At 58.3% G+C, this 25,733-nt stretch overlaps 1 protein-coding gene across 1 annotated transcript in view; it reads left to right on the top strand.

The window, feature by feature from the left end:
- Positions 1-4,078: 4,078 nt before the first annotated feature.
- PCSK6 (proprotein convertase subtilisin/kexin type 6) overlaps positions 4,079-25,733 on the top strand; it is a 38,006-nt gene continuing 16,351 nt past the window's right edge. Inside the window, exons 1-7 of the mRNA XM_075506333.1 lie at positions 4,079-4,333; positions 10,681-10,785; positions 15,146-15,256; positions 15,911-16,054; positions 16,618-16,694; positions 17,528-17,616; positions 21,776-21,948. Coding sequence (XP_075362448.1) covers positions 4,112-4,333; positions 10,681-10,785; positions 15,146-15,256; positions 15,911-16,054; positions 16,618-16,694; positions 17,528-17,616; positions 21,776-21,948 — 921 coding nt within the window. The 5' untranslated portion in view covers positions 4,079-4,111. The remainder of the gene's footprint in view (positions 4,334-10,680; positions 10,786-15,145; positions 15,257-15,910; positions 16,055-16,617; positions 16,695-17,527; positions 17,617-21,775; positions 21,949-25,733) is intronic.

The raw sequence follows: 25,733 nt of genomic DNA, 5'->3' as shown, positions 1-25,733 counted from the left end.
CGGACCGCGTGTGTTTGCAAAACGGCTTTTGTTTGCTTAACTTCTTGCACTTCAGCACACAGAGGCACAGCTCCCGCTGCCCCGCTCCCTCTGCCTGCCCTGCGGCCGCAGGCAGGGACAGGGTGACAGTCCCGCTGCCCCGGGTGGGCAGCCCAGCGCCAGCGCTGCCATCCCGCCCCTGCAAAAAATAGCAGCTTTCGGGTGCTTTATTTGCACTTTCCTTTTCTGAACTTGCCTTAAAAAGATGCAGAAGGGCTCGGTTTTCAAAGAAACAGCATTTAAATGTCGTTCTTCCCTGCTCGTCCAGCTCTTAGCTGTAATCGTATTGCCGTACGAAGCAACGAGCGCGCGTGGTACGTGGTGGGATTTTAACTGTAATTCATGGACAGATATAAAACTGCCAGAATTATTATAAATTTTATTCGGCAGGGTTTGAACGTTCAGCAGCGCCTCTTCCCGTGCTGTCTTTGCAGCGGCTTCTGTTTAACCGCTCGGCTCGCAAAATTTATTGCATCGCTCGCGTCTCGCATTTATTCTGCAGGTTTTCAAATAATCCCAGGAAAAGAGTTAAAATGGAGCCTCTGCCTTAGTGCGTGTTCATTGCAAAGTATGTGGGGCCAAAGTCTGGTTTTCCTGACACCCCTGGTAAATCCTGTGGGCTCGGCCGGGAAAATTGCCATCCAGGACATAAGGGGATACGCTTTGAATTTCGAAATCATGCCAGCGGGAGAGGGGGTAGGAGCGGCACAGGGACCAGGGAGCACCGAAACATGGGTCCCAGCATCGCAGCCAGCACTGGGGCAAGGCTCTGACCCCCCTTGCCCGCTATTGCAGGCTGAGACGGGCACTGCCGGACCCATGCCAGGGCGTGAGGTTTTACCGGTACCAGTAACTATCCCCCGGGCTGATACATCGGGAGCTGCGGTCAATGGCCTTGGGATGGAAGGTTTGGGATGCAGGATGCTGCTGGGTTTTGTTGCCCATGGGATGCAGACGCGCTCCCAGGTGTGGATTCGGCCCGGCCATCCTGGGATTTGCCCATTTTTCATCACCTAATGCAGAGGCGATGGGGTTTTGCATCCCCCCAGGCAATCCCTTTTTCCCATCTTCGCTCACTTTGCCATCCAAAAGCTTTTCCCACCATCGAACCCTAAACCCTCCCTGCCACTGCCGGAGCCCATTCCTCCTCCTCTGCTCCCCGGGCTGATATTTCTTCCCTCCTTTGCAGCCCCTGCCGACAGCGGGCAGCCCCCGCAGACCTTCCCCGGCAGAGCGAGGCGGATGTTGCGAGACCGAAGGGATGGGGCTTGTTTCATCTGTTCTCACCCCTCCTCTGGCTCTGCCCCGCTGCCTCTCTCTCTCGACACGCCTCGCACACGTAGCACGCACAGCACCCGCCAGCCCTGCTCATCCATCTCACGTACCTGAACCAACAGAAAACTCGAGGAAAAGCCCATAAACCAGATGGGAAACGAGGACTGGATTTGCAGCGTGCTTGTACTAATGGAAACCGTCCTTTACTGCTTAATCAGAGGAAATAGCCACACGCAAACCCATTGCTTCTGCCCAGGCAGCACAGGGGGTGGCCTTGCAAGGATGCTTGGGATGATAAGCCCGAAGGTGAGCACGTGGCTCCGATATCCCCGCACGCCGTGACTGATGCGGGCAGAGATTTCCACTAGTGACAGCTTATGGCGGACGCTGTGAGTCACCGAACTCCTCTTTGCCTGTGGCAGCAAATTGTCCCATTCCCGGTGCCAGCACAACGCCCTCCATCTGCACGCACAAGCCCTCCAAATCCCCATTTCGCTGATGTTTCTAATTGCACGGGACGAGCCTGCTGCTGGTGCGGGGCCTCGCCTCCATCTGCCCCTCTCCATGTATTTGCTGCCTGAGAAGGGGCCAGATCCAGCCCAGCGTGAGACCTGCCGGAGGATTTTGGCCCTGTCTGATGCAGAACCGCCTCCCCATAAATTTCCCTTGCTTTAATCTCGCCGCTGAGCTGGGGGGACTTTCCTATTAACTCGGGCTGTCACTAGCTCGCCTGCCCACTGGCAGGGCCGGTACAAAGCGATGACGATGAGACCACGATTCTGCTCTCCAGGTCCGGCGATGGGATGTAGGATGTGCTCGGTGCCCCCCTCCACCCACCCCATGCCCCTCCCTGCTGCTGGCATCGCTTTCCAGATGCCCCCTCGCCCGGCGGCTGCAGCTGGGTGGGTTTTGCAAAGCTGTTTGGGGCTTGGGAAGGTGTTTGCCTTCAGATGGATGGGACCGGGGGCAGCTGCAAGGGCATCTTGTGAGTGCTTTGCTTGGCAGCTGGGGCTTGTGCCCCAAATACCTCTCAAATCTGTTCAGGGCCTGGAAAATAGACGACACCCACTCCGGGAATCGCAGCTGCCCCAGGGCCGTCCCGGCCGGAGCCTGTGGTTGCAGCCACAGCGCCTGGCACAGTTCATCGGCTCGTGGCTGGGGCCCTGTGAGCCCCGGGGGCTGCACGGGGCCATTTCTGAAGCTGCGAGGTGATGCGAGTGAAGCTGCGAGGTGATGCGAGTGAAGCTGCGAGGTGATGCGAGCGAAACACCGCTTCGTTGCGGGCAGTTGGCGGCTTTCTGCCGGCCTCTGCCCGCGCTGGCAGGGAGGGCTGTGGAACAGAGCATCATTGACCCGCTCCCGAGCCTGTCCTTTGTATGCGCCACCGCCTTCTCCCTAACAAAGCCTATTTTCTAATATCCCACGAGCTTTCTGCCGTCCCCCGAATGGCGTCCGTGGGAGGCAAAGGCAGTGCTCCAGCCCCTCTGCCTGTGCCCACGGCTCCCCGTGGTGCCCCCAAATCCTCCCCATCAGCCAGCCCCTCCTGGCCTTCCCCCTCTGAGCCCAAGAGGAGATGGCTGCGGTTTGCCTGGGGGTGCAGGAGGGATGCCTGGGAGTCCGGGGGGGGGGGGGGGGGGAGTGGTTGGGGGGTGCAGGAGGGGATGCCCGGGGGATATGGGGCCAGTGCCAGAGGGCTGCAGGGGGGAGGTGCAGTGGAAGATGCCTGTGGGGGTAGTGCAGAGAGATGGGGGGTGGGGGGATGCCTGGGGGGATGCAGGGGGAATGGGGGGGGGTGATGCAGGCAGGATGCCCAGGGGTCAGTGCCAGGGGGCTGCAGGGGGGTGGGGTTCAGGTTGGCTGCCCAGGGGGATGCAGGGGGCTACCCGGGGAGCAGGGGGGGGTCAGGTTGGCTGCCCAGGGGGATGCAGGGGGCTACCCGGGGAGCAGAGGGGGGTCAGGTTGGCTGCCCAGGGGGATGCAGGGGGCTACCCGGGGAGCAGGGGGGGGGTCAGGTTGGCTGCCCAGGGGGATGCAGGGGGCTGCCCGGGGAGCAGAGCCGGGGAGGATGCATGAGGGGGTGGCTGAGGGCTTGCGGGGGGGGGGGGGGTGCCCGGGGGGGTGCGAGGGCACAAAGGAGGATGCAGGGGGGAGCAGGGGGGTTCCGGGAGGGCAGTGCCGGGGAATGCAGAGCGATGCAGCGGGGTACAGGAGGGGGGTGTCCAGGGACATGCAGGGGGGATGCAGGGGTGTGCGGGGGGGGGGGGGGGTCCGGGGAGCAGCACCGCTGCATGCAGGGGGGATGCGGGGGGGTACAGGACGTTGTCCGGCGGCACGTAGGGGGGATGCAGGGGAATGCAGGGGGTTGTCCGGGGGGGCTGCACCGAGGCACGCAGGGGGGATGCAGAGGTGTAACGAGGGGGTTCCGGGGAGCAGTTACCGGGACGTGCAGGGGGGATGCAGGGGGTTGTCCGAGGACGTGCGGGGGGTTGTCCGGGAAGCGGTGCCGGGTACGCAGGGGGGCTGCAGCGGGCTGGCGGGCTGGCAGGAGGGATGCCGGCAGGAGGGGTGCCGGCGGCAGGCAGGGGGGCGCAGGGGGGGGTGCCCGGGAGCCGCCCCGTCCGCCGGGCGCCCGTTTCCCCGGCGCTGCCGCCCGGCCGGGCCCTGCCCTCCCCGCCGCCTCCGCCTGCCTCCCCCCCCCCCCCCCCCCCGGAGCATCCCCCCGCCCCCGCCGGGCTCCGGGGCCGCTTTAAAAGGCGCAGCTCCCCGCTCCGCCCAGCTCGGCACCGCGGAGCGCACCATGCCCGCCGCAGCCGGCCCCGGCCCGGGGAGCGCGGCCGCCCCGCCGCCCGCCCGCCTCTGCCTGCTGGCCCTGGCGCTGCCGCTGGCGCTGACCGGGCGCGGGGCCGCGGCCGGGCCCTCCCGCTCCGTCTACACCAACCACTGGGCCGTGCGGGTGCGGGGGGGGCCCGCCGAGGCCGCCCGCCTCGCCGCCGCCTACGGGTACATCAGCCTGGGGCAGGTAAGGTGCCGGGGTCCCGGGAGCGGGGGCTCGCACCGGGAGCCTGCGGCGGGGGTGCCGGGGCCGCGGAGCTGTGGTGCGGGGGGGTCCCGGGAGCGGAGAGGCGGCGGAGGGTCCCGGGGGGCTGCCGGGGGTTCCGGCCCCGGGAGCCTGCGGGGAGCTGCCGGGGGTCTCGCACCGCGAGTCCTGGCACCGGGAAGCTGCCGGGGGTCTCGGGAGCGGGAGATGGGCCCCGCCAGCCCCCCGGAGCGGTGGGGCTGAGGACGGTGCCGCGGTGCTGGCGGAGCGCTCTGGCCCCGGGGGGCGGCCGGGCAGCCCCGGCCCCGCTCCGCCCCCCCCCCCCCCCCCCCCCCCCCCGGCCCCGGCCCCGGGCGGCCGCTCCTCGGGGTGCCCTCGCCCCGCACAGCCCGCTCCCGCACCGCGGGGGGATTGCACAAGTTCCTCCCATCCCGGAAAGTTGCATCTGTGGGTTTAACAAACTTTGGACTCTCTGGCCCGGGTTTATCGGAGATTTTGGGAACACGAGGAACTTTTTCTTTCAATCCCCCTCAGCGCACGGATGGCTTAGAGGCGACTTTCATCACGGCAGCTCCTTTTCCTCTCAATTTCTTCATCCTCTCTATAAATCCAGATGTGGGCTGGTGTCCTCGGCGTTTCCTCCGGAGTTTATCGCCGTCCGTGCTGCCCGGCTGCTCGGTGCTTTTCTGGCTGGGTGGCACTTCAGGTTGTCTTCCTGCCCAAGGTGTCTCCTGCACTATAAATTATAACCTTGCTTTATATCGCAACCCTGCTTTTAAGTATAATTAAAGTCACAGGGTGCTGCATAAACAAATTTGCGGGGGCGGCGGGGGGGGGGGGGGAGGCTGAATCGGGGACACTGGCTCCTGCACTGGTGTCTGTGACCTCCCGTGGGGGACAACCCCTCGCGTCCCACCCTCCATCCCCTACCTGCTGTGCTCTGCTCTTGCCCCGCCAAGGAGAAAATCATTTATATTTTTCAAATGCCTCTATCACAGGGCCGGGTGAATGCGTTGTGCAACCCAAAGGGCTTTTTGGTGTTTATCCCTGTTCAGCCAGAGAATATCTTGATTGAGGTTCTCGCTCTCGTGATTTGCATCAGCCTAACGTCAGCTCCTGGTTCGGGGTTTTGCCGTGTCCTTTCCCCGCCGGAGCATCTGCTCTCCCCAGCATCCTGGCTTTCCCGAGCTTGTCCCTGTGACACCGGAGGCGTTTGGCCCATGGGCGCGACATGGCCCCGCCACAGCGTCCCTTCCTCCCCCCCGAGCCCTTCCCTGGGGCAGCCCGGTGCAGGCTGGAGAGCAAGGGAAATATTTCTGTGGTTGCATCAGGGTGTTCCTGGCTCCCGCCTTTTCCGCGGATGCTGGGAGCTCGTGCACCGCCGGGGCTTCCCCAGCTGCTCTCAACGCCTTGCCTTCAGCTCTCTGGCCTCCCCAGACTTTTCCCACAGGGGCTCCTCCAGGGCGAAACCCCGAGGAACTGCTTTCCCTGCTCGCATGCGCGCACCGGTGACATTTGCTGCGTCGTGCTCGGGGTTCATGGTGTGCTGAGCCCCGCGGGGGCCTGGGTGTCCCCAGCTTCCCCCACTGCATCCTCTGCCTACAGAGCTGCTGGGGACGGCATGAGATACGTCCTCCTGGGGGGCCTGACCCTGTGCAAAACCTGCTGGAAAATCCTGCCAAGGGCATATCACCCTGCCCGGGGGAGATGTTTGCATGGAGGCAAGCGGTGGAGTCCAACACGGTGAGGGAGGAGGAGAGGTGACGGTCACGGAGGTGGCCCAGCTGGGTGCAAGGGAGGCTCAGCTGGGCTGGTGACCTCTTTTCCTCCGAGACGCAATCCTGGGGGCTGCTGACATGCTCCTGGCTGGGAAGGGCATCGCTGGGGTTTGCACCCACAGGTGTCTGCCCTGTGTCTGAGCTGGGTCCCTGCGTGTTCCTCTGCCCAACCCGCGCACCAAGACACCTTAAATCCTTCTGGGTCACGGGAGTGACATTTCCTTGGGGAATCATTTGCATCAACTTCTGTTTAAATGAAGCAAACAATTAAACAAAAGGAGAAGCTTTTACACCCACAAACGCCTGCTCATTCCTCCCCGCCGGTCTTTGTTCGCCGCGCTGTGCTGGGGCGAGCCGGGACAGGCCCTGGCCCAGGGCGCTGTGAGGGCTGTGCGGTGCCGGTGCCCCGGGCAGTGCCTCCACTGCCATCCCGGGGGTGGTGACAAGCCCGTTCCTATCCCGGTAACAGGATTTATATGATTTTTTTCCTTGTGCGGTGTCCAATGCAGTAAGTTTTGGGAGGGCTCGCACATGCTCAGCAGTCTCACCTGCGGTGCAGGAGGCGGGCAGGATTCATTTTGGGTTGGATATTGGAGCTTTCCTGGATTCCTGTCATCTGGGGGATGCTGGAGCAGTGGTGTCCTCGCAGCCCTGGGCTCGGTCCTTACTGGGCTGAATCCGGCCGTGACCATCTGAGAATGACATTCCCGAAGGCAGGAGCTCAGCGGCTGGAGCCCCTGTCCCCGATGGGGACAGGTCGTGTCCCCAGGAGGGGAGCACGCACAGCCTCCCCAGCCGGATCCGTCCTCCTGGAGGATCCCAGCGCCGATGCAGCTGCATTTTGCAGAAATGGGATGGTTTGGGTGAGATGCTGGAAGACTTTGCTGTGATGGGGGCGGGGGGGAAGGAATGGGCTTGGAAATGCCCTGGTGGGCTCTAGTGCTTCCCTCGGTGGTGCCAGCTCCCAAAAAGCGCTCTCTTGCCGTGTCTTGTTAGCTACAAGTGATCTTGAACCTGCTCAAAATACTAATGGCTGTTAATGAGGCAGGACAGGCGCCGGGCTCGTCTCTGCCTGGCAGTGCATGGGGGGAGCTGGGTGCTGCTGCAGGAGCATCTCCTGGGTGCTTCTCCCTGCCCTGGTGCCTCTTGCAGGGTGCTTGCAGATGGCACTGGGATTTGGGGGACAAGGGGAAAAGGAGATCGGGAGATAAGCCAAGCCCCTTGCAACCGTACCTCTTTTTAACACTGTTAAGAACTGTATTTGTAGAGTAATTCCTGTTGGCGAGGACCTCTGGAGGTCTCTGGTCCACGCCCCCCCACCCCCCCTTAACTTTGAGGCTAAAGCAGGCTACATGGAGCCTCAGCTGGGTGAGATTTGAAGCTCTCCAAGGATGGAGATCCCACCACCTCCCCAGGCCCGTGTGTCACCGCCCTACACAAAGAATTACTGTCTTTATACCCAAGTAGGATTTCTCCCCTTACTTGTTGCCTCTCATCCTTTTGCCGTGTGTCTCCATCTCTCTCGAACCATCTGAGTCCCATCAGGGCCATGAGTAGCTCCTTCAGCTTCAAACCGTTCCCCATTTGGCTGGATGACATTGGCAAGCGTGTGGTTTTTTGGAAGCGGAGCCATCGACACCCTCGGCATAGTGATGACGGCTTTGCAGGGTGCAAAGCGTGTTCACATTGCTTCTGGCTTGCTCCACCTGCAGCCCAGCTGAGCTGGGCAGCACCAGTCGGGGCTTTCTCTGCCTCGATTAACAGAGGGGAAGAAAACCACCTCATTTTTGTTGAGGTACAAATTCAAGTTGCCTCAAAAAAAAAAAAAAAAATCTCGAGTTTCCTCTGAAACTTCAGCCCAAAACTGCAAATCAATTGGGAAGATTAAAATCGACCCTTGTGGAAATGAGAACCTCCCGTGCACGTTCTTGGCAGAAAGTAGATGTCCAAAAAAATCAAGGTTGATAGCTGTAAATGCGCTTGGGGAGGGAAGGAGCGTGTCTGGAGCTGCTCAGCACGGTAACCTGGACTTTGGGTGGGTGGGCTTTGTGACTGGGCAGTTGGTGGCAACCTGGACTATCTCCTCTGCGGTGGAGCTGGGACCTTTCAGCGTGGGCAGCTGTCTTCTGGCTGGTCAGGAGCTGATGGGTATGCTTGCTTATCTGGGTAGCCAGGAAAGATCAGCCCTTGGTAAAGTCCTGCTACGTGCCTCTTGGGTGCTCCACTGGGTTTTCCAGCCGATGGTTGTGGCCGCAGGGCTGTGGCCTCGCTGGTGCTGTACGCAGGAGAAAACCCAACTCTCCTGGGCTGGCATTGCGGAGCCCTCACTGAGCTGACGGACCTCAAGGAGGAGAACAAATACTTTTCCATTTAAAAAAACCAGGCATTTTTAAATTTTTCTCCTTAGAATACCTGAGGTGGAAGGGAGCTTCTGGAGGTCACTGGGTCTAACCTCTGCTCAGAGCGGGGCCGGCTTTCAAGTTAGCCCCAACATGAGAAGGTTTTTCTTATTTTTCCTCCCATAAATCCCCGGAGGATAAAGAACCTGGGGCACAGGATGCTTCTCCTGCTGCTCTGGCCATGTATCCCCAGAGCCTCGGGGTCTCATCTCCCTCCCCGTCCTCTTGCTGATTTGCATCGCGTGGTAATTTCGCATTTATTTCCAAAAAGCCCCGTGCCCGTTCCGGTGGGGAACAGAAGCACTTCTTCAGCTGATGCTTGTTTATAGAGCGTGATCCTGTTATGACGAGTGCCGGAGGGACCGGAGATGAGAATAAACTGAATATTATAAACCTGCAAACTGCAGGCTGAGCTGGCGGACGCGGAGCTGAACCACCCGGGCTGCGGGATTGGGATTTCCAGGCAGAGTGAGCAAGGGGCAGGGTGGCCTGGCACAAAGTTTCCCTAAAATATGGGGAGGATGGAGCATCCTCCTTCCCTTTCCTAAGTAAGAGTGGATTTGAGGAATGGGTTTTAAAAGCCAGATGCGGCTTGCAATGAGCAACCGCTTTGCATGTAGATGTTAAAGAAAATGCACAGCTATGCTGTAAAGCAAAGAAAAAGGTGGTGGTGGTGGTGGGGAGGGTTTAAAGGAACTTGAGTGGAAACAAATTACAAAAATCACACTAACGGCAGTAAAGTCGGTGAAATGACGTTCTGGCATAACGGGCAGAGCAAAACTAATTAAATATTTAATGCTGGTACGAGGCACTGGCACATCTCGAGGTATTGAGTGCGATAGAGATGTAAGTAGTTGTCATCATCTGCTTCAGCATCTGCTCCGGACAAACCTGTTTGCTTCCCCCCTGTCCTGTTGCAGCCAGCCCTGCTCTGGCCCCGGGGTCACCACCCTGGCCCCCGGGTCACCCGTGGCCTCGGGGATGTCACCCCAGCTCCTGGGTCGCAGATGGGGGCTTGTGGCATGGCTCGCCCTGGTCCTGTGAGCCAGGCACAGGGACGGCAGCATCCAGCTCCTGGCCATGGAACGGGTTTTTGGGGAAAGAAATCCAACCTCAGGGAAAAGGGAATTTATAGCAGAGGCCCAATTTGTACCAAAATTGTGTGACCTGGGAGCCGCGTGCCGGTGAGTGCAGCTTTTGGGTCATTTCTATCCCTACGGCTGCGAATCCCCACGGGATGCTCGTCACGCAGCGCCTGGCCGAGATCGCCCGGCTCGTTGCGTAGCCCTGGCGACTTTATCTGTGCTTTTGGGATGGAAAAAGAGGAGTCGCAGCATCTCAGCTGCCAGGATGAGAGGGCTGGAGGCAGCGCAGCCACCTCGGGGCTTGGCAGGGTGGCGTGGCTGGCATGGTGTTTTCCTGCAAATGTGGGACATTTCAGAAAGGGAAAAAAAAAAAAGGGCAAAAACTTTTAAAAGAGGAGCGTGGGGCTTCCCTGAGCTGAAGGGAGCCAGTGGGGCTGCCTTTCCCAGCTCGCCTTTGCTCCCGGGCTGTGCTTACTGCTGGGGAGGGACTCTAGGCTGGGGCATGTGTTATACATCCCTTGGGAGGGATGGCTGGTTTGCTTGGAGATGATTTTTTTTTTTTTTTGACTCCTCCTGCTGCCGTCCCTGACGCCAGGCTAAGCGCATTTATATCCCGCGCTTCCCAGGAACATCCCAGGGCTAGCAGGGATCGCATCCACCTCTCCTTATGGGGCTGTTCTTGCTGCCGGGGCGAAGCCGGAGCATCGGGTGGGGAAAAGCAGCACCATGAGGCACAGCTCTCCTGGCTCCGCCGCAGCTGCTGAGCTCATTTTTAGCTCATTATTTCTGCTTGGGAGCTGATGGAAGGCAGTTTGCAAAGATGCATTTAATGAGTGAAAATTCATAAAAATGTTTTCCGGGCTCTGTTGTGCTGGTGCAGCGTCCGGCCACCAGCGCTGTTTGCCACAATGGTGGCACCGGGGTTAGTGCCAGCATCCTGCACCCCCTCCCCGAACCCTGGCTTTGCCAGGGAGCTTTGTGGATGCTGCCAGCACTGAAATGCGGGGCGACCATGAGAAAACCTCATTTTTTTAAAAAAAAAAAAAAACAACCCTCTTTTTTTGCAGATTGGGAGCTTGGAAAACTACTACCACTTTTACCACAGCAAGACGTTTAAGCGCTCGACGCTGAGCAGCCGGGGACCGCACAACTTCCTCCGCATGGACCCCAAGGTACGGGGCCGGACAGCCTGGGGTCCCCCGGCCTCTGCGGGGTCGGCGGGATGGGGGTCCCCATTTCCCCCCGGAGCAGCCTGTTGGCTTGGTCTGGGTCAAGCGTGAGCCCAAGCATCTTGCGATGATATGTCATCCTTGAACCGCAGCCCTGTGCACGCACGGGGTGACTCATTGGACATGGGTACGTCGATCGGTGATGAAAAATACTTAGAGGTGACTAAACGCTAACATCTGCCTGAAAGCCGGGAGGAAGAAAAGGGGGGAAAAAAAGCCTTCCAGGATAGAAAGGCTGTTGCATGCTCGGGGTGTTGATCCAGTTGCCACAACACTCGCTGCCTCAATGGTTGCTATGTGTGAAATCCTTGGCAATAGCTCTGCATTGCTTTTTCCTAGAGCAAGCATCTGAAGGGATTTTCAGCGCAGCTGAATTGACAAAAGTAATGGGGGCGGGGGGGAGAAGGCAAGGAGGGACAGGCGGGACCTGGGTGAGCTGGGCTCGGGGTGGCGGGGAAGGGCTGCGGCTCTGCCTTGGCTTTTCTCCTCCCTGAGCTCCATCCGGTGCCCGAGCCCTGTGAGATGCTACTTCTGCAGAGCAGGGAAAGGGTTAATGTGTGGGGAGGGTCTGTTTTTTGGGGAAAGGGTAAAATAAATGTAGAAAGAAACCATTGCAATGAAGGTACACATGCTCCAGTGAGCTGCTGGTGCTTGCACCAGTGCCCGGCCACCCTTGGGATGCTCCCGGCCACCCTTGGGATGCTCCCAACTCCCAAGACGTTTCCAACCCACTCAGCACGGCACATCCCATCCGCATCTCTCCAGACCCACACAGCAACCCTGCTTTCCCTAGCCAGCCAGCTTTCCAGAGAGATCTGCTGTTAACTATTCGGACAGGGTCTGTAGCACATTTCTGAGGAGGCACACACGTGGCCGCTGCCCCGCAGCGGCATTGCTGGCGGGGAAAACCACAGCGAGGGGAGCATGGATGCCCTGGAAGTGTGCTGGGCTCTAATTAAAGCTGTTTGCCTGCGGGGAGGTGTGCAGGCATCCCAGCAAATGATGAATTCGGCTCTGCAATTGAAATATTTCCATTTAAATGAGTCTAGTTATAATGCAAACCAAATCAATTGGCTTTTAGTCTTATTAACATTTACCTTACCTTGCTCTATGGACTGCAAGATACAGCAATTGGCTCCTGTTCTCTTAATCCTTCGCTATCACTCAGAGTTCAAGACCTCTTGGCGTATGTTGTCTCCCCCTTTCCCATGCACATTTGCAAGTCATTTTTGGAGATGTCTCGGCATTTGAACGGCACCGGCTTAGCATGTGCGACACAGGAAAACATCACCACGAGGCACGAGGAAATGCGAGCTGGAATAGCAAAGATGGAAACAAATCTTGCAGAAATCCCGACGAACCAGCAAGTTCAATCATTTGCAGATGTTGGGTGGTTCGTGCCTTCCAGGGGCTATTGTTTCCAGCATCATTATTTATCGGTTTGCTCTGCCGTGGGGGTCAGTGGTACGAGGGCTGGGCATCACCCGGGGTCCTGGTCCCCGTGGGACCACGCTGCAGCCGAGCTCGCCTCTTGCCCCAAGAGACCCCCGCAGCTGGTGGCTGCTCCATTTGAGGCTGATGTGAGCCAAGCGACATGGCAAGCGATTGAAGGGGAGGAGAGATGTCGCAAATCCAGCGATTTTTGGGGGCAGGTCGTGGTGGCGAGAGTCAGAGGCATGGAGGTGCAAGGGGATGCAGAACGGGGTCATGCCGTGCTGTGCCACCCCTCGTATGGGCTCATCTTGCAGCTCTCATGGCTGTAAACTTTCCCAGCTCGCTGGGACGCTCCTGTTGGTCCTCGCGGTGCTTGAGCCTTCAGCCTCGCTGCTCCGGTCTCTTAATCCTCATCGGAGGATGTCATGGCCTCAGTCCCTGTGCCTCTGGCCACGTACCATAGCAAAATCAACCCCACCTAAATTATTTCTGCCGTGCTTTATGGCGACCATGTGCTGGAGCCATCTGGTTTGTCCTGGATCTCCGCTTTAATTCCCGCACATCCACTGGAATAAGTCAAGCTATTGCTTTTGAGGAGTTGCATCCTCGCCTGTGCCGGTTATCGTGTTCGGTGGAGCTACCCTGGGTGGCTGGATCCGGGCATCGCCCACTGAAGATCGCAAAGTAAGGGGGAACATAAAAAGCTGCCCCTCTGTTTCCAGCGAGGGCGAAGGGTTCGGCTTGGTGATACCTGTGCCTCCTCGCAGGGTCCTTCGGTGCCACTCACGGTCGCCTTGTTATTGCTAATTAGGGTTTGCAGGGCTAGAGCAGGGACCCCCCAGGCTCAGGACTGTGTTGTAACACTTTTGGCCATTTCTAGTAGCAAAAAAAGACTTTTTTTTTTTTTTAAATTTCCGAGAAGCTTCTCCCCCCCCACCCCCGGATGAGTGATGGAAGTCGATCCAAGTTTCAGAAGCCGCAGGAGCTGTTGCAGGGATGCCCTGGGCTCCTTCCCGCTCGCCCGTTGTCTTCCCACGCCGGCCGCATTGATGTAGCAAACCCCCCTTGAAATCAGCGCCGTTAAACTGCTGATTTCTCTGTGTCCACGCAAGACCTCTCCATTGACTCCCAGCTGGCAGCACTGGGGTCGGTCAGGAGCGTGTTTAAGACGAAGACATCCCCGCGAGCCACCGCAGCTCCTGGCAAAACCCCGCGAAATCCCACGTCTTCCCGTTGTTCCTGCATCCAGCAAAGCCGCAGGGAAAGGCGAGAGCTGTGGCTTGGGCAGCGAGACCCGTGGTAATGCTGCCAGAGAGTGCTGCTTTAAGGAGAAAAGCCGGGTATTTGGGCCATATCCTCTATTTAATGTATTTTTTTTTTTTTTTAACTAGACCACAAAGTTGTATTTTTGCTTCCAGTGCTTAAATCTGTCGTCGTATAAGCAAAGCAGCATGCTGTTGTCAGCCAAGGCAGCACGGAAACTCATTTTTCTATGAAATACATATTTTTTTTTTTCCTTTCAACAGTTTTTTTTCTTTAAAATATATATGTTTAAAAACCAAGCTCTAGGCTGGAAACTGTCAAGTTTCTGATATGCACAGCTCCCCATCCACCTCCATCCAAGTCAGAAAGCTATAAACCACGCAAGGAGAACTTGGTTCAGCTGACAGTTTCACGTAAATGAGCCCAACAAAAACTTGCAATTTGGATTTTTATTCTTGTCATTACAAAACCTTAGTCACAAGTACGGAGTCATCCCCACGAGCACCTCTGCCCTGCCCAAAAGACCCTGAGCCGTTGGGAAGAAAGTGTCCGGCGAGGAGGCACGTGCCGCAGAGCCCTCCCAGCTCATCGGCTGGTGCCTGCCTTCTCCCAGCGTGAGCACGTGTAAAGATTTGGTCTATAAATTATTTTTACAACCTATTTTCAATAAACCTGGGTTTCATCTCCATGCTGAAGGCAGGAGAGCCCTTTTTGTGGGCAATAAAGGGTCTGGGGGGGGGAAACGCTGGCCAGGGACGGGATGCGGCTTCTCCCAAACCGGCACCTAAGGCAGCTCCTGCCGCAGCGACACGGGCAAGCACTGGCGTTTCCCAATCCTGGCCTTTTCCGGCTCATTTCCCGTTTGATCTCTTCACGTGTCATGCCCCACTGAAAAGCAAACAAATGTCAGAGCGGTCGGCCCCGAGGCCGTCTCGCCCGCAGCCAGTGCCAAAAACGCCTCTCTAGAGCCAGCCCCATCCCCCGAGACCTGCCGCGGCCATGTGTGGTCGTCCCGTATTTTTGAGAAACGCGTGTTGTGCTTGAGTAAAGCCCCCAGTTTTATTATTTTATCAGGAGGAGAGGAAGTCGAAGGATGAGAAGCCCTGGAGCCGGCTGGTGAAGTCTCGGGGCTGAGCTGCGGCTGCTGCCTCCCAGCCAGGGGAATGATCAGCCCCAAAATTAAGCCAAGCACCTGAGTCCTCTCCAACACTTTGACTAAACGCTTAAATATGTGGTTCGTCTCCAGTGGGACTTCAGCGCGTGCTTCGCTGCTTCGTTAAGCCGGGGGGGTTTAGGCACGTGCTTGGAGGCGACGTTATTTACGCTCGAGGGTTTTGCTGCACCAGGAGAGGAATCCGGTCCCTGGCTCGGAGACCGCAAAGAGCTGAGCTTGCCCTGTCCGTCTGTCCATCCATCCTTTACTCCCCCAAAATGAAGCCGCTATCTCCGCAGCAGCCCGGCCAAAGGAGCCGGGGGGTTTGCCGATGCGTGGGGTGGCGTCGGGATGGGTCCGGGCTGCGGTTTGCACGGCGCCCGCAGCCCGTTTTGGCAGGCGATGCCGGGCTCCGTGCCCAGGGCCGACGCTGACCCACAGCTCTGCTTGCAGGTGGACTGGCTGCAGCAGCAGGAGGTGAAGCGGCGGGTGAAGAGGCAGGTCCGAGGCGAGCCGCACGCCCTGCCCTTCAACGACCCGGTGTGGCCCAACATGTGGTACCTGGTGGGTATCTGCCCTCCGCCGCCCCGCGAGGAACCCGCTGCTTTACAGGGGGTTAATTTATTTTTAATCAAACGCATCATCGGTCTTTGCTCAGCCCGGCCAGTAATGGAACACCTTACTATCGGTGAACGCCCCTGGCAGCAGGATTTTAAAATTGTGAATGAACACACGAGCGAGTCTAGTTTTAAGTGTTGCACCATCAGGAGCAGCTCCTCGTTATGGTCTGCGCAGTGAAGGCTTGGGAGCCGCGTGGCTGCAGCACCCATGCATTTTCCCCATCCAAGAGCTGCAGCCATCTATTTACAATATCATTTTTCTCCCGCCTGCTTCATCGATCTGTATTTGACAGGGAAATTCATTGAAAATTAAGTGCAGAAAGGAAACGAGCACTTCAAAACCAAAGAGCCCGCAGTATTTGAAATGGAAGAGGAAAAGAATAATAGGGAGATAGCGTTGCCTGGATTAACTGCTGCTGGATGGCTTTGATAGTGGAGTAAAGTTATAACAAATGTACAAGTTATATGGCAGGGGGTGGGACGTAAATATATTTTCTGGTTGATTAACCGGGCTCCCAGCCCGGCTGCTCGCTTAGATGGGCTGAAATGGGGTCGCAGCCCTTTTGCAGCTTGTGCTTGCTGTGTTTCCCCCCCGTAGCACTGCGGCGATAAAAGCAGTCGCTGCAGGTCGGAGATGAACGTCCTGGCAGCCTGGCAGAGGGGCTACACCGGCAAAAACGTGGTGGTCACCATCCTCGATGACGGCATAGAGAGGAACCACCCCGACCTCCTGCAAAACTATGTGAGCTGGGGGATGGACGGGCTGGGGCTGGTCCTCGCGGTGAATCGATTTATGGAGAATTTCAGTGTATAAACACAGTTTAAGTCTGTGCATTGGCAGATTAGAAGAAAAGGGGTTTTTTTAAAAAAAATCTCGAGATGTTTTTAAGAAGGAAACAAGGTTTTTAGGCAAGAGGGTTTGGGGGAACTCCCTTTGCAGCTGTCTGGGAAGCGGCCGCCTCCCTCCGGCTCGCCAGGGCAGAGCCAAAAACCTGCATGAACCCACTCAGCCCCAGCTCAAACCCCATCCGGCCGGGCTGGGGGGGACGGTGCCGGACCCAGCAGGATTTGGGCTTTGGAGGAGCTGTCTCCAGTGAGAGCAGGATGTTTCCCCCTGGGCAGCCATCTCTCAGCAGGGGCTGCAGCCCAAAACTATTTGTCTTGAGCAAATAGTCAGAAACTAAGTGGAAAATGGCATTTACTGCCCAGCTGGCTGCGGGCAAAGCGGGACCGCGCCGCTGCCGAGGCCGCTTTGTCCCACGCTGTGCTGGTAAATCAAATCTAATGGCGGCAACATGTTTTCAGGACCCTCTTGCAAGCTACGATGTCAACGGGAACGACCACGACCCAACTCCGCGCTACGATGCCAGCAACGAGAACAAGTACGTGATGCTAATTGCCGTGGAGCCGGTGTCCGCGTGGCCGGGGTGTGCCGGGGTCCCCGGGGCTGGGTGTCCCCCCCGGGGTGTCTTCCAGGTCTGTGGCCTTTCCCCTTCCCCAGCGCCGCGGAGGACGCTGCGTTACGGGCTTTGCACGGGGTCGTTGCGTTTAATGCAAATCCAACCTGTGGCAGCCACGCTAATTGCTAACGAACCCTCCAGCCATCGAAGGATGGCGCTGCTGGGGGGGGTGGGTGGCGGTGGTGGTCCTCGCCGTGGTCAGGGATTAAACCACAGGAGTCGGGCTGGGTGGCTTAGATGCCGAAACTTGGACGCGCTTTCTGGGCTTCGGTTAAAGTGGGACGGGCACGCGGTGGCACGTGGGGAAAGGAAACGGGAATGGAAAGAGCAGAGCGCGTTTAGGTGCAAGATGCAAAGAGGAAACTGCATCTAGGTGCAAAATGCAAAGAGCAAATTGCATCTAGGTGCAAAATGCAAAGAGCAAATTGCATCTAGGTGCAAAATGCAAAGAGCAAATTGCATCTAGGTGCAAGATGCGAAGAGCAAATTGCATCTAGGTGCAAAATGCAAAGAGCAAATTGCATTTAGGTGCAAGATGCGAAGAGCAAATTGCATCTAGGTGCAAAATGCAAACAGCAAATTGCTTCCTGCGTTAGTGTCCTCCATCCCCCAGCCCTTGCTGGGTTTTGGATACGGGCTTGGGGTGCTTTCTTCCAGCACTCTGGCCTCAGGGCCAGTTTCTGGGTGCTGGGTGGGGGTAGCCGGAGGGATCCTTCACCACGGGACGTGGGCTCATGGGGGCTTTCTCTTCGCAGGCACGGCACCCGCTGCGCAGGGGAAGTGGCGGCGGCGGCGAACAACTCGTACTGCATCGTGGGCATCGCCTACAACGCGCGCATCGGAGGTGAGGCTGGCACCTGCCTGCGGCTTCCCTGCCCTTCGCCGTCCCCCCGAGGGACAGTGGCCGCCCTGGACGTGCCGATGGGCTCCCGGGGCGGGGGGTGGGATGCTGTTCTCCCAGATATTGCCAGCAGAGAGTCTCCTCCTTGGTGCCCCGGCTGCAGGGAGCCCCGGGGGGGCTTGGGGGAGGATGGGTGACGCTGGGTGCAGGGGACCCCCCGGCTCCATGTATTTTGGGGTGGAAACCTGCTTGGGCTGCATCCTCGCCGTGGGGATGCACGTGGATCAAGGATGTGGTGGCTTCACTCCAAAAGTTCACAGCTGCTCTCGGTGGGGGCTGGCCTTTTTGGGGTGGCCGCGTTCGCTACGGTCGGCAGCGCCGGTTTAGCTTCAGAGCTGAAATCGCTCATTTGTGAGGTTTATGTCTGCAGATGAGCCGCTCGGAGGGCGGGGGTCTGGGGAGACCTCCGAAATACCCTCGGGGGGAAAACACCAAGGAGGTGGGGGGCCAGGGCTGCTTGGGTGGGGGGATCTTTGCACAGTCCCTCAAATAACACGATGCGTAGGAAGCAAATGAATCTTTATCACCAAATTGGATCCTGATGGTAATTAGCATCACAGAGCTCATTTGCATTAGTGTAGCTGGTTTTGGAGGCTGGTCTGAGCCGGGGCTGGCCAGCCCGGGCTGTTACAGCACCCGCTGGGGAGATGGAGGTGTCGGGGGGGGTAGGAGTGCGGTGTCCCCTCTGCGTGGCTGGTGGGACCGTGTAGGGGACAAACGCCTGGAGCCGGGTCCTCACCGGGGCTTTTAGCCCTGTCCCTGGCACAGCTGGAGTGGGAGAGGGGCTTTTGCTCAAGGGGGCTGCGACCCCTTCTACCACCCCACGGGGGGAGACGTCACCATCAGGAGCACGGCCCCAAGCACCCATGGGTGGATTTGGGGCTTAATTCCTTCTCTCAGCTTGTTCATCCTGGCCATGCAAGAAGCAGCTTTCGTTAGGGTTGTGTGTGCACGGGAGCGGTGCCCGCAGGGAGTCCTGCTCCTGGCCAAGTGCCGTCAGCAGGTCCCTGTGCCGGGAAAATCCCCTGGGAGAAGGAATAACCCCGGGGAGGGCGAATGGGTGAGTGGCAGGGGCTGTAAAGGCTGCGGCACGTCATCCCATCCCATCCCATCCCATCCCATCCCATCCCATCCCATCCCCTGTCCCCCCGGCACGTGGGATGGCTTCTTGCCTCTAAACCCAGCTCAAAGCGTGCACCAAGCAGCAGCAGAGCAAGGCAAAGCTCCCGGGCGGGTTTAAGGCAGTTTTGCATCTTGCAGGATCAGGCCATTGCCTTCACGCTCCTTTTCAAGCCCGTTTCTCTGCAGCAGCCGCGGAGACAAGCGTTACTTGTTGACTTTATAACGACCTATGGATCCCATTTTAATTTGCTTCCTTTAACGAGTGCCTTGCCTTGAGGGTGTGCTGGGGAGGCATCGATCGATGTGAGGCACCTGGCAGAGGGTAGAAGCTGTGGGCTTCCCACAACGTGAACAGGCAAAGGGGAAAAATAAAGTCTGGAGCCATATCAAGTTTGGGATCATGGAGGAAAACGCGCTATAGCTGCAGTGAGAGTGATTTTAGATGGATTACACAAATAAAGCAGCGATTAATGAGCACAACTTGTTGGGGAAGCCTATTTGTCACACTTGGAGAGCAACCATCTAATTTTACTGGCTGCTCTTCAGCGCTCTTGCGTTGCTTTTCATTTGCTCCGGGCAAAATACATTGCTGCTCGAGAAACAGAACAGGGTCCTGCCATTCCTCCTCCTCTCACCTCTCCTCCCACGCTCACTTTGGAGCCCGCTATTGCTCCCTGCGTGGCAAAGAGCTCGTTTGTTTTACAGCATCCTTGCCTGCTCCCTCCCGTCCCCCCTTATTTAACTGGAGGGTCCCCGCGTCATGGGTGGTTGACTCTGGGCTGGCTTTGGGCTGACTCTGGGCTGGCTTTGGGCTGGCTTTGGGCTGACTTTGGGCTGGCTTTGGGCTGGCTTTGAGTTGGCTTTGGGCTGGCTTTGAGTTGGCTTTGGGCTGGCTTTGGGCTGGCTTTGGGCTGACTCTGGGCTGGCTTTGGGCTGGCTTTGAGTTGGCTTTGGGCTGGCTTTGAGTTGGCTTTGGGCTGGCTTTGGGCTGGCTTTGGGCTGGCTTTGGGCTGACTTTGGGCTGGCTTTGGGCTGGCTTTGAGTTGGCTTTGGGCTGGCTTTGAGTTGGCTTTGGGCTGACTCTGGGCTGGCTTTGGGCTGACTTTGGGCTGGCTTTGGGCTGGCTTTGAGTTGGCTTTGGGCTGGCTTTGAGTTGGCTTTGGGCTGACTCTGGGCTGGCTTTGGGCTGGCTTTGGGCTGGCTTTGGGCTGGCTTTGAGTTGGCTTTGGGCTGGCTTTGAGTTGGCTTTGGGCTGGCTTTGGGCTGGCTTTGAGTTGGCTTTGGGCTGACTCTGGGCTGGCTTTGGGCTGGCTTTGGGCTGGCTTTGAGTTGGCTTTGGGCTGGCTTTGAGTTGGCTTTGGGCTGACTTTGGGCTGGCTTTGGGCTGGCTTTGGGTTGACTCTGGGTTGACTCTGGGCTGGCTTTGGGCTGGCTTTGGGCTGACTCTGGGCTGGCTTTGAGTTGGCTTTGGGCTGACTCTGGGCTGGCTTTGGGCTGACTCTGGGCTGGCTTTGGGCTGACTCTGGGCTGACTTTGGGCTGGCTTTGGGCTGACTCTGGGCTGGCTTTGGGCTGACTTTGGGCTGGCTTTGTGCTGGCTTTGAGTTGGCTTTGGGCTGACTCTGGGCTGGCTTTGGGCTGACGCTGGGTTGACTCTGGGTTGACTCTGGGTTGGCTTTGAGGTGTTTTGGGTTGACTTTGACCTGACTTTGAGCTAACTTTGGGCTGCCTTTGGGCTCGCTGATGAACGTGCCCACATTTAGCAAGCACAAAAACCTGTCCCTCGGCTGGTTTTGCTTGCTGTGCCGCAGCCGAGCGTGGCTCGCACACCGGGCTCGGCTTTTCGCCCCTTCTCCTCATGTTTTCTTGTTAACGTGACAAAGAGGGGAAGTGTCTGGGAACTACTCTGCTCCCTCATTTTGTATTTCTAAACTTGTTTTTCGCTGGTAGGGGACAGCGTCGAAAAGAGATATTTGAGTTGACTGGTGTCCAGAGCGCAGCTGCAGCTGTAACGACATCTGCCTGCGTTTGTTTGCTTTAAGAAAAAATACACGTAGAAAGGGAAATGCATTTTTATAAACCGGACTCTCCCTGGCTGGCAAAATACAATGCTGAAATTTCCAGCACCTCCTTTCCTGCAAGGGCTGTTTCTGGGCAGCCCTTTGGGGTGCCTGGCACCCTCTGCCCGCCGTGCGGAGGGGGCAATCCGGCAGGGAAGGGGTGATGGGGAGCGGAGGGGGTTGTAACCCTCATATTGCAGCACTTGGAGGCTGGGGAAGTGCTGCAATCCCCCACGGTCCTGCTGTGGCTGGTGGGCTCTGCCTGCAAACCACCCCGGCCGGCACCCGCCGGCATTCCCGGCTGGAAGGGAGGTTATCCCAGGCAGCAGCGGCATCGTCCCGTCACGGGTTGGGGTCCTGACTGATTTCGGCCGTGCAAACCGCAACCTGGGGCTTCTCCTGGGGCTTCTCCCTCTCCTGGGCACCGCTGGCATCAGCCGGGCAGCGATGGGGTTCGGGGACGGTCACAGTTGTCCCCACTCGTGGGGAGAGGCTTCGTCCCGCCGGTGTGCCTGAAGCTGGGGGGCCCTGAGTGTTTGGGAAACACCACTATCTTCCAGGTGGAGAAATGAGTTAGCCGATTAATTAAAAGGGGGGGAGGAAGTTTTTAGCAGGGGGATTTTGCCGCCGGGGAGTGCGGCACCGCTCCCACCACCTGATCCCCGCCAACGGAGGGGAAGCGAATTTTAACCCCCCCCCCCCATCACTCGCCATGAAGCCAGCAACACAGAAAACTTTCCAAAATAGCTCCCCAGATTCCCGCTGCCAGGCTCGTTAGTGTGCGGGGCCGCGGGTTGAAGCTATTCCAGGCGCTCCTGAGCCGTGCGGTTTCCGCCACCGTTAACAAAGCCCTTTGATTGCAATCCTCGCACTTTCATCCAAGCCGTTAAGCCCTAATGTCTGATGTTTTTGTGCTTTTAGGCATTCGTATGTTAGATGGCGATGTAACAGATGTTGTTGAAGCGAAGTCGCTTGGCATCAGACCCGATTACATTGACATTTACAGCGCGAGCTGGGGGCCAGATGATGATGGGAAGACAGTTGATGGACCTGGTCTATTGGCCAAACAGGCTTTTGAGCATGGCATTAAAAAGGTGTGGATCCCGCAGCGCCCAGACGCGCTCGCCCTCCTCCTCCTGCCCCGTGGGGAACGCGTGCCGGGGCCGCGGCCGGCCCGGGGTCCGGCGTGGGGACGGGCGGCTCGGCCCCCCGAGGCGATGCCAACGTTAGGGCTGGGGTGGGGGGGGTGAATCATCTCTAATTTTTCCTAGTTTTCCCCGGCGTCCCTAAGAGCTCCGGTGGATTTTGCGGCTGAGGGCGGTGACGGCGGGAGGTGCCCGGCGATGGCGCGGCGCCGGCGGGACCCCTCAGCATGGCTGGCCCCGGCGGGAGCATCCGGCAGCGCCGGCCGCCAGGCAGAGCCCCGGCAGAGCAGGCAGGCCCCAGGTTGAGTTGCGAAGCTCTGCCGGGCTGAGAAACCCAAAGCGGTTCTTGGGGGGGAGACTTTGCACCTCAAAACGTCCCCCCGGGTGCTGGTGCGGAGGGATGCGGCCACCCCCTGGCATCTCCGTCCCCCCTCCTTCACCCTCCCCTGAGCCCGGGTATCCTCTCCCGGGGGTCTCCATCACATTAAGCATCTCCCTGGTTTTCCACCCGGAACGAGCGACTGTGTCGTGGCTGGGGCGGACGTGGGTGCCGCCACAGGACCCGGCCGCGGGGACAAGGAAAAATTCAGATTATTGTCCCTGAAGTCCTCCAGCGAGAGGGGCTCAGCTGGCATCACGCATGATTGACAGCTGTCAATCCCCGCTGGGGATGCCCCGGCCTTCCCGCGCCCCCTCTCTTTTTGGTCGCTTTTAAAAAATGCCCAATATTGGCTAAAAGCGCCGGGAAAAAGACCTTTCTCGGCAGCTCGGTGGGTGCCGCGGGTAAGCGTCAGAGCGGCTCGGGGCTGTGCAGCGGGAGTGCCCGGGTGCTTCGGTGACTTGGGGGTTGGGGTTTTGCCACCGGCTGCCCTGACCTGGGCTTTGAAACCTCCCCACTTCACTCCCTGCCTCCCCTCCTGCCTCCGCTGCCTCTCCTTGCAGCGTGCCGGGATCCAAGGCAGCTGCAGGCTGGGGCGATGCAGCCTGCCTGTTATCTAAAAATAGGGTGGAGTGTTTTTCCCACTATTTACTTGATTTCCTGCCGGGGCGGTGAGCCTGCCGAGGAATCCGTTGAAGTGCTGGGGAGTTCACGCCGTGTAAATATGGGGGAACAAGCTGCTTTTTAGACCTTATTTTTCCATGCAGGAGCAAATGGGCGGCAGCAGGGTACTTGCCCGGCGCGGCCCTGCTGTTTCGGGATGCTTGCTTCTGTCTCCCAGGGGACGTCAGTGCCCCCACTGCCACCCGTGTTTGCAGCACCCACTATCCCGCATGCACAGCTCTTAATTGCCAACTTCTTCTCCTTAAATAATGAGGAAAGCCGCAAGCGGATAGTTAGCCGCCACCTTTAGCCCAAGCAAACAGCTGTAACCAAGTTATAAATCCTTAAAATTGAGTTTTTAATGGAAACATTAAAATAACCTTTATCTATTAGCAATAGGACTGCGCTGGGGTAATTTATCATCTTGTTTCTCGCTCCTCCAGCCACACCTTATTAGTTCCCGAGCTAACGAGGGGATATTTAATCCTGGGCTCTCATGGAGTGCCGTTGGGCAAACACCCAAGCCCCAGCAGCGCTGCGGAAGCGGGGAGATGCTGTGCATCCCGCATCCGACCAAGGCACTGCTGGGGTGAGCCGGATCATCGCCAGCCTTGGCCAGGGGGGGATTCCCTGCTTTAAATGATGCCTGGATCCAGGTTTTATAGCGGCCAGGAGGCCCTTGCCAGGATGGCGTTGGCTTAGGAGGATGGCAAATAAAGAAGTTGGGTGTTTGGGGTCTGTTTGTGGAAATCTCGGTAGTTGCCTGTTTGCGAGCAAAGGGAAAGTGTGGTTTTTTTCCAGTCCGAGGGAGTTGCGATACGCAGTGAGCTCTGGCTCCGCAGGGAAACGCTGTCGGGTGTTAGATGTGCATTGCTGTAGTGTCGTTTATGTGCCTGTTCATGTCCTCACGCAACCGTGCTGGCTCCAAACCCGCTTTCCTGTGGTGCAGCCCTGCTGGCATCCCGGGGGTGCGGGTTTGGACCCGGACCGAGCGGCCTTTCTCGGCACCCACGGCTGCGATGCTCGGGGTGCGGGATGCAAGGGAGGTCTGGGCTCCCTGTCTGTTTATCCCAGTCGAAATCATCGCTACGTCTCCACGTGCCTTCGGCAATCGGTGCCTGGTTTTGTTCCTCCGATTAGTGATTTAGGAAAGCCTGGGTTGCATGCAGCAAGGGCTGGTCCTTGGAGATGGGTGGATTTTTGTGTTGGAGAGCTGGATGGTTGCTGCCTGCGCCGAGCACGTGGGCTGGGATGCTGCCGCCTCGGAGATCCAGGAAACCCTGGAAAGCGGGACTGGAGATGCCAGCAGCAGGCTTGGTGGGCTGGTGAGCTGGGTCAAGCTCTCCGTGATGCGGGGCAGAGCAATAATTCCCTTTGCAATCGCACTTTTTCTTGCAGAGCTCCAAACAGCTCTATTAATCTTTGCTAGGGAAATATCCACCCAGTTTGGCTGGGAGGCAGCCCAGATAATGAAAACTTTCATAAAGTAAGGAAAGAGCCTGACTTAGCCTGTGCATCCAGAGGCAGGGTCAGCTCAGACAGCCTCTGCCCCAGGAGGAGGGCGAGACAGGTAATAAACCATCCCTCTCCCCCCAGCACTTAAACCCCACAATAAATCCCAGTGAATTCCTCTGGAGCAAAGCTGCTTTTTTATTATTATTAATTTTTTTTTTTTTTTTTTTTTTTTTTTGTGGAGGAAGCCGCCGCAGAGCAGTGGGAGGGAGGTAAACACCAGATCTGCCCAGGCTAGTGCCAAAATCTCTCCGTGGCAGGAGTAGCCGTGGGGAGGATGGGGCTGCTCCGCCGCCGCTGCCGTGTGCTTCCATCGCCTGCCAAGCCCGGCAGCGTGCCGCCCTCCCCGGAGAGCCCTGCCTTACGGGGCAGGGAAGCGAACCAGCCACTTCATTTCCTGCCCCAAACCCCCTCGGGTCACCAAAAATCCTCCCTCGGGACCGCGGCACCCTGTTTGTGAAGCCCCACGGGGCCGGGTTATCGCTGGGGGTGCGGGCACCCCAGGTGCCCTGGCAGCGGTTCGGGTGGAGGACGGAGGATGGAGGATGGAGCGGTTCGCCCCCGTGCAGTTGGCTTCGTTAGGGGCCCCTAGTTGGCACTTGGCACCGCAGCTGCCGCTGCCGGGCGGGATTTTCCCCCGGCTCCGGGGAGGTCCGGGCGGCTGGTGCACCCCTCCCACCCCCCCAATTCCCGGGGGGCTGCTGCAGCTGTACCCGGTGGGGACAGCTCCATTGAATGTTCCTGCCAAGCGACGGGCAGCGGGGAGAAAAGGCTGGGATTAAAAAAAAAAAACCCAAAAGAAACGTAAAAGATAGGCTGGGGTAAGGTTTCTGGTGGTTTGGGTGGGTTCACGAGGGGCTTTGCGGGCTCGGGGTGAGGGAGACGTGGGGTTTGGGGGGTTTCCTGCTGGTTCCTCCTGCGGGGCCATCCCTGCACCCCCTGAAAGTGCCACGCCAGGCGTTACCGCCTGGTCCAGGGGCTCTGAGCACCCGAGATGTTTTACCCCGTGAGAGCCCGTGGAAGATGCCAAAATTCCTGTCGCCGGCGGCTCTCCCATCCTCGCTGGGAGTCGCTGCCTGCAAAACTGGGGCTGGCCGAGCCGAGGGGCACGTTTGCAGGGGCTGATCCGGGGGGCTGAGCGCTGGGCAGGATGGGACCCATCCTTCCCCCCTAACCAAAC

The sequence above is a fragment of the Mycteria americana genome, chromosome 6 (assembly GCF_035582795.1).
Source record: "Mycteria americana isolate JAX WOST 10 ecotype Jacksonville Zoo and Gardens chromosome 6, USCA_MyAme_1.0, whole genome shotgun sequence".
Lineage (NCBI taxonomy): Eukaryota > Metazoa > Chordata > Aves > Ciconiiformes > Ciconiidae > Mycteria > Mycteria americana.
This window is presented reverse-complemented; position numbering and strand designations above follow the sequence as displayed.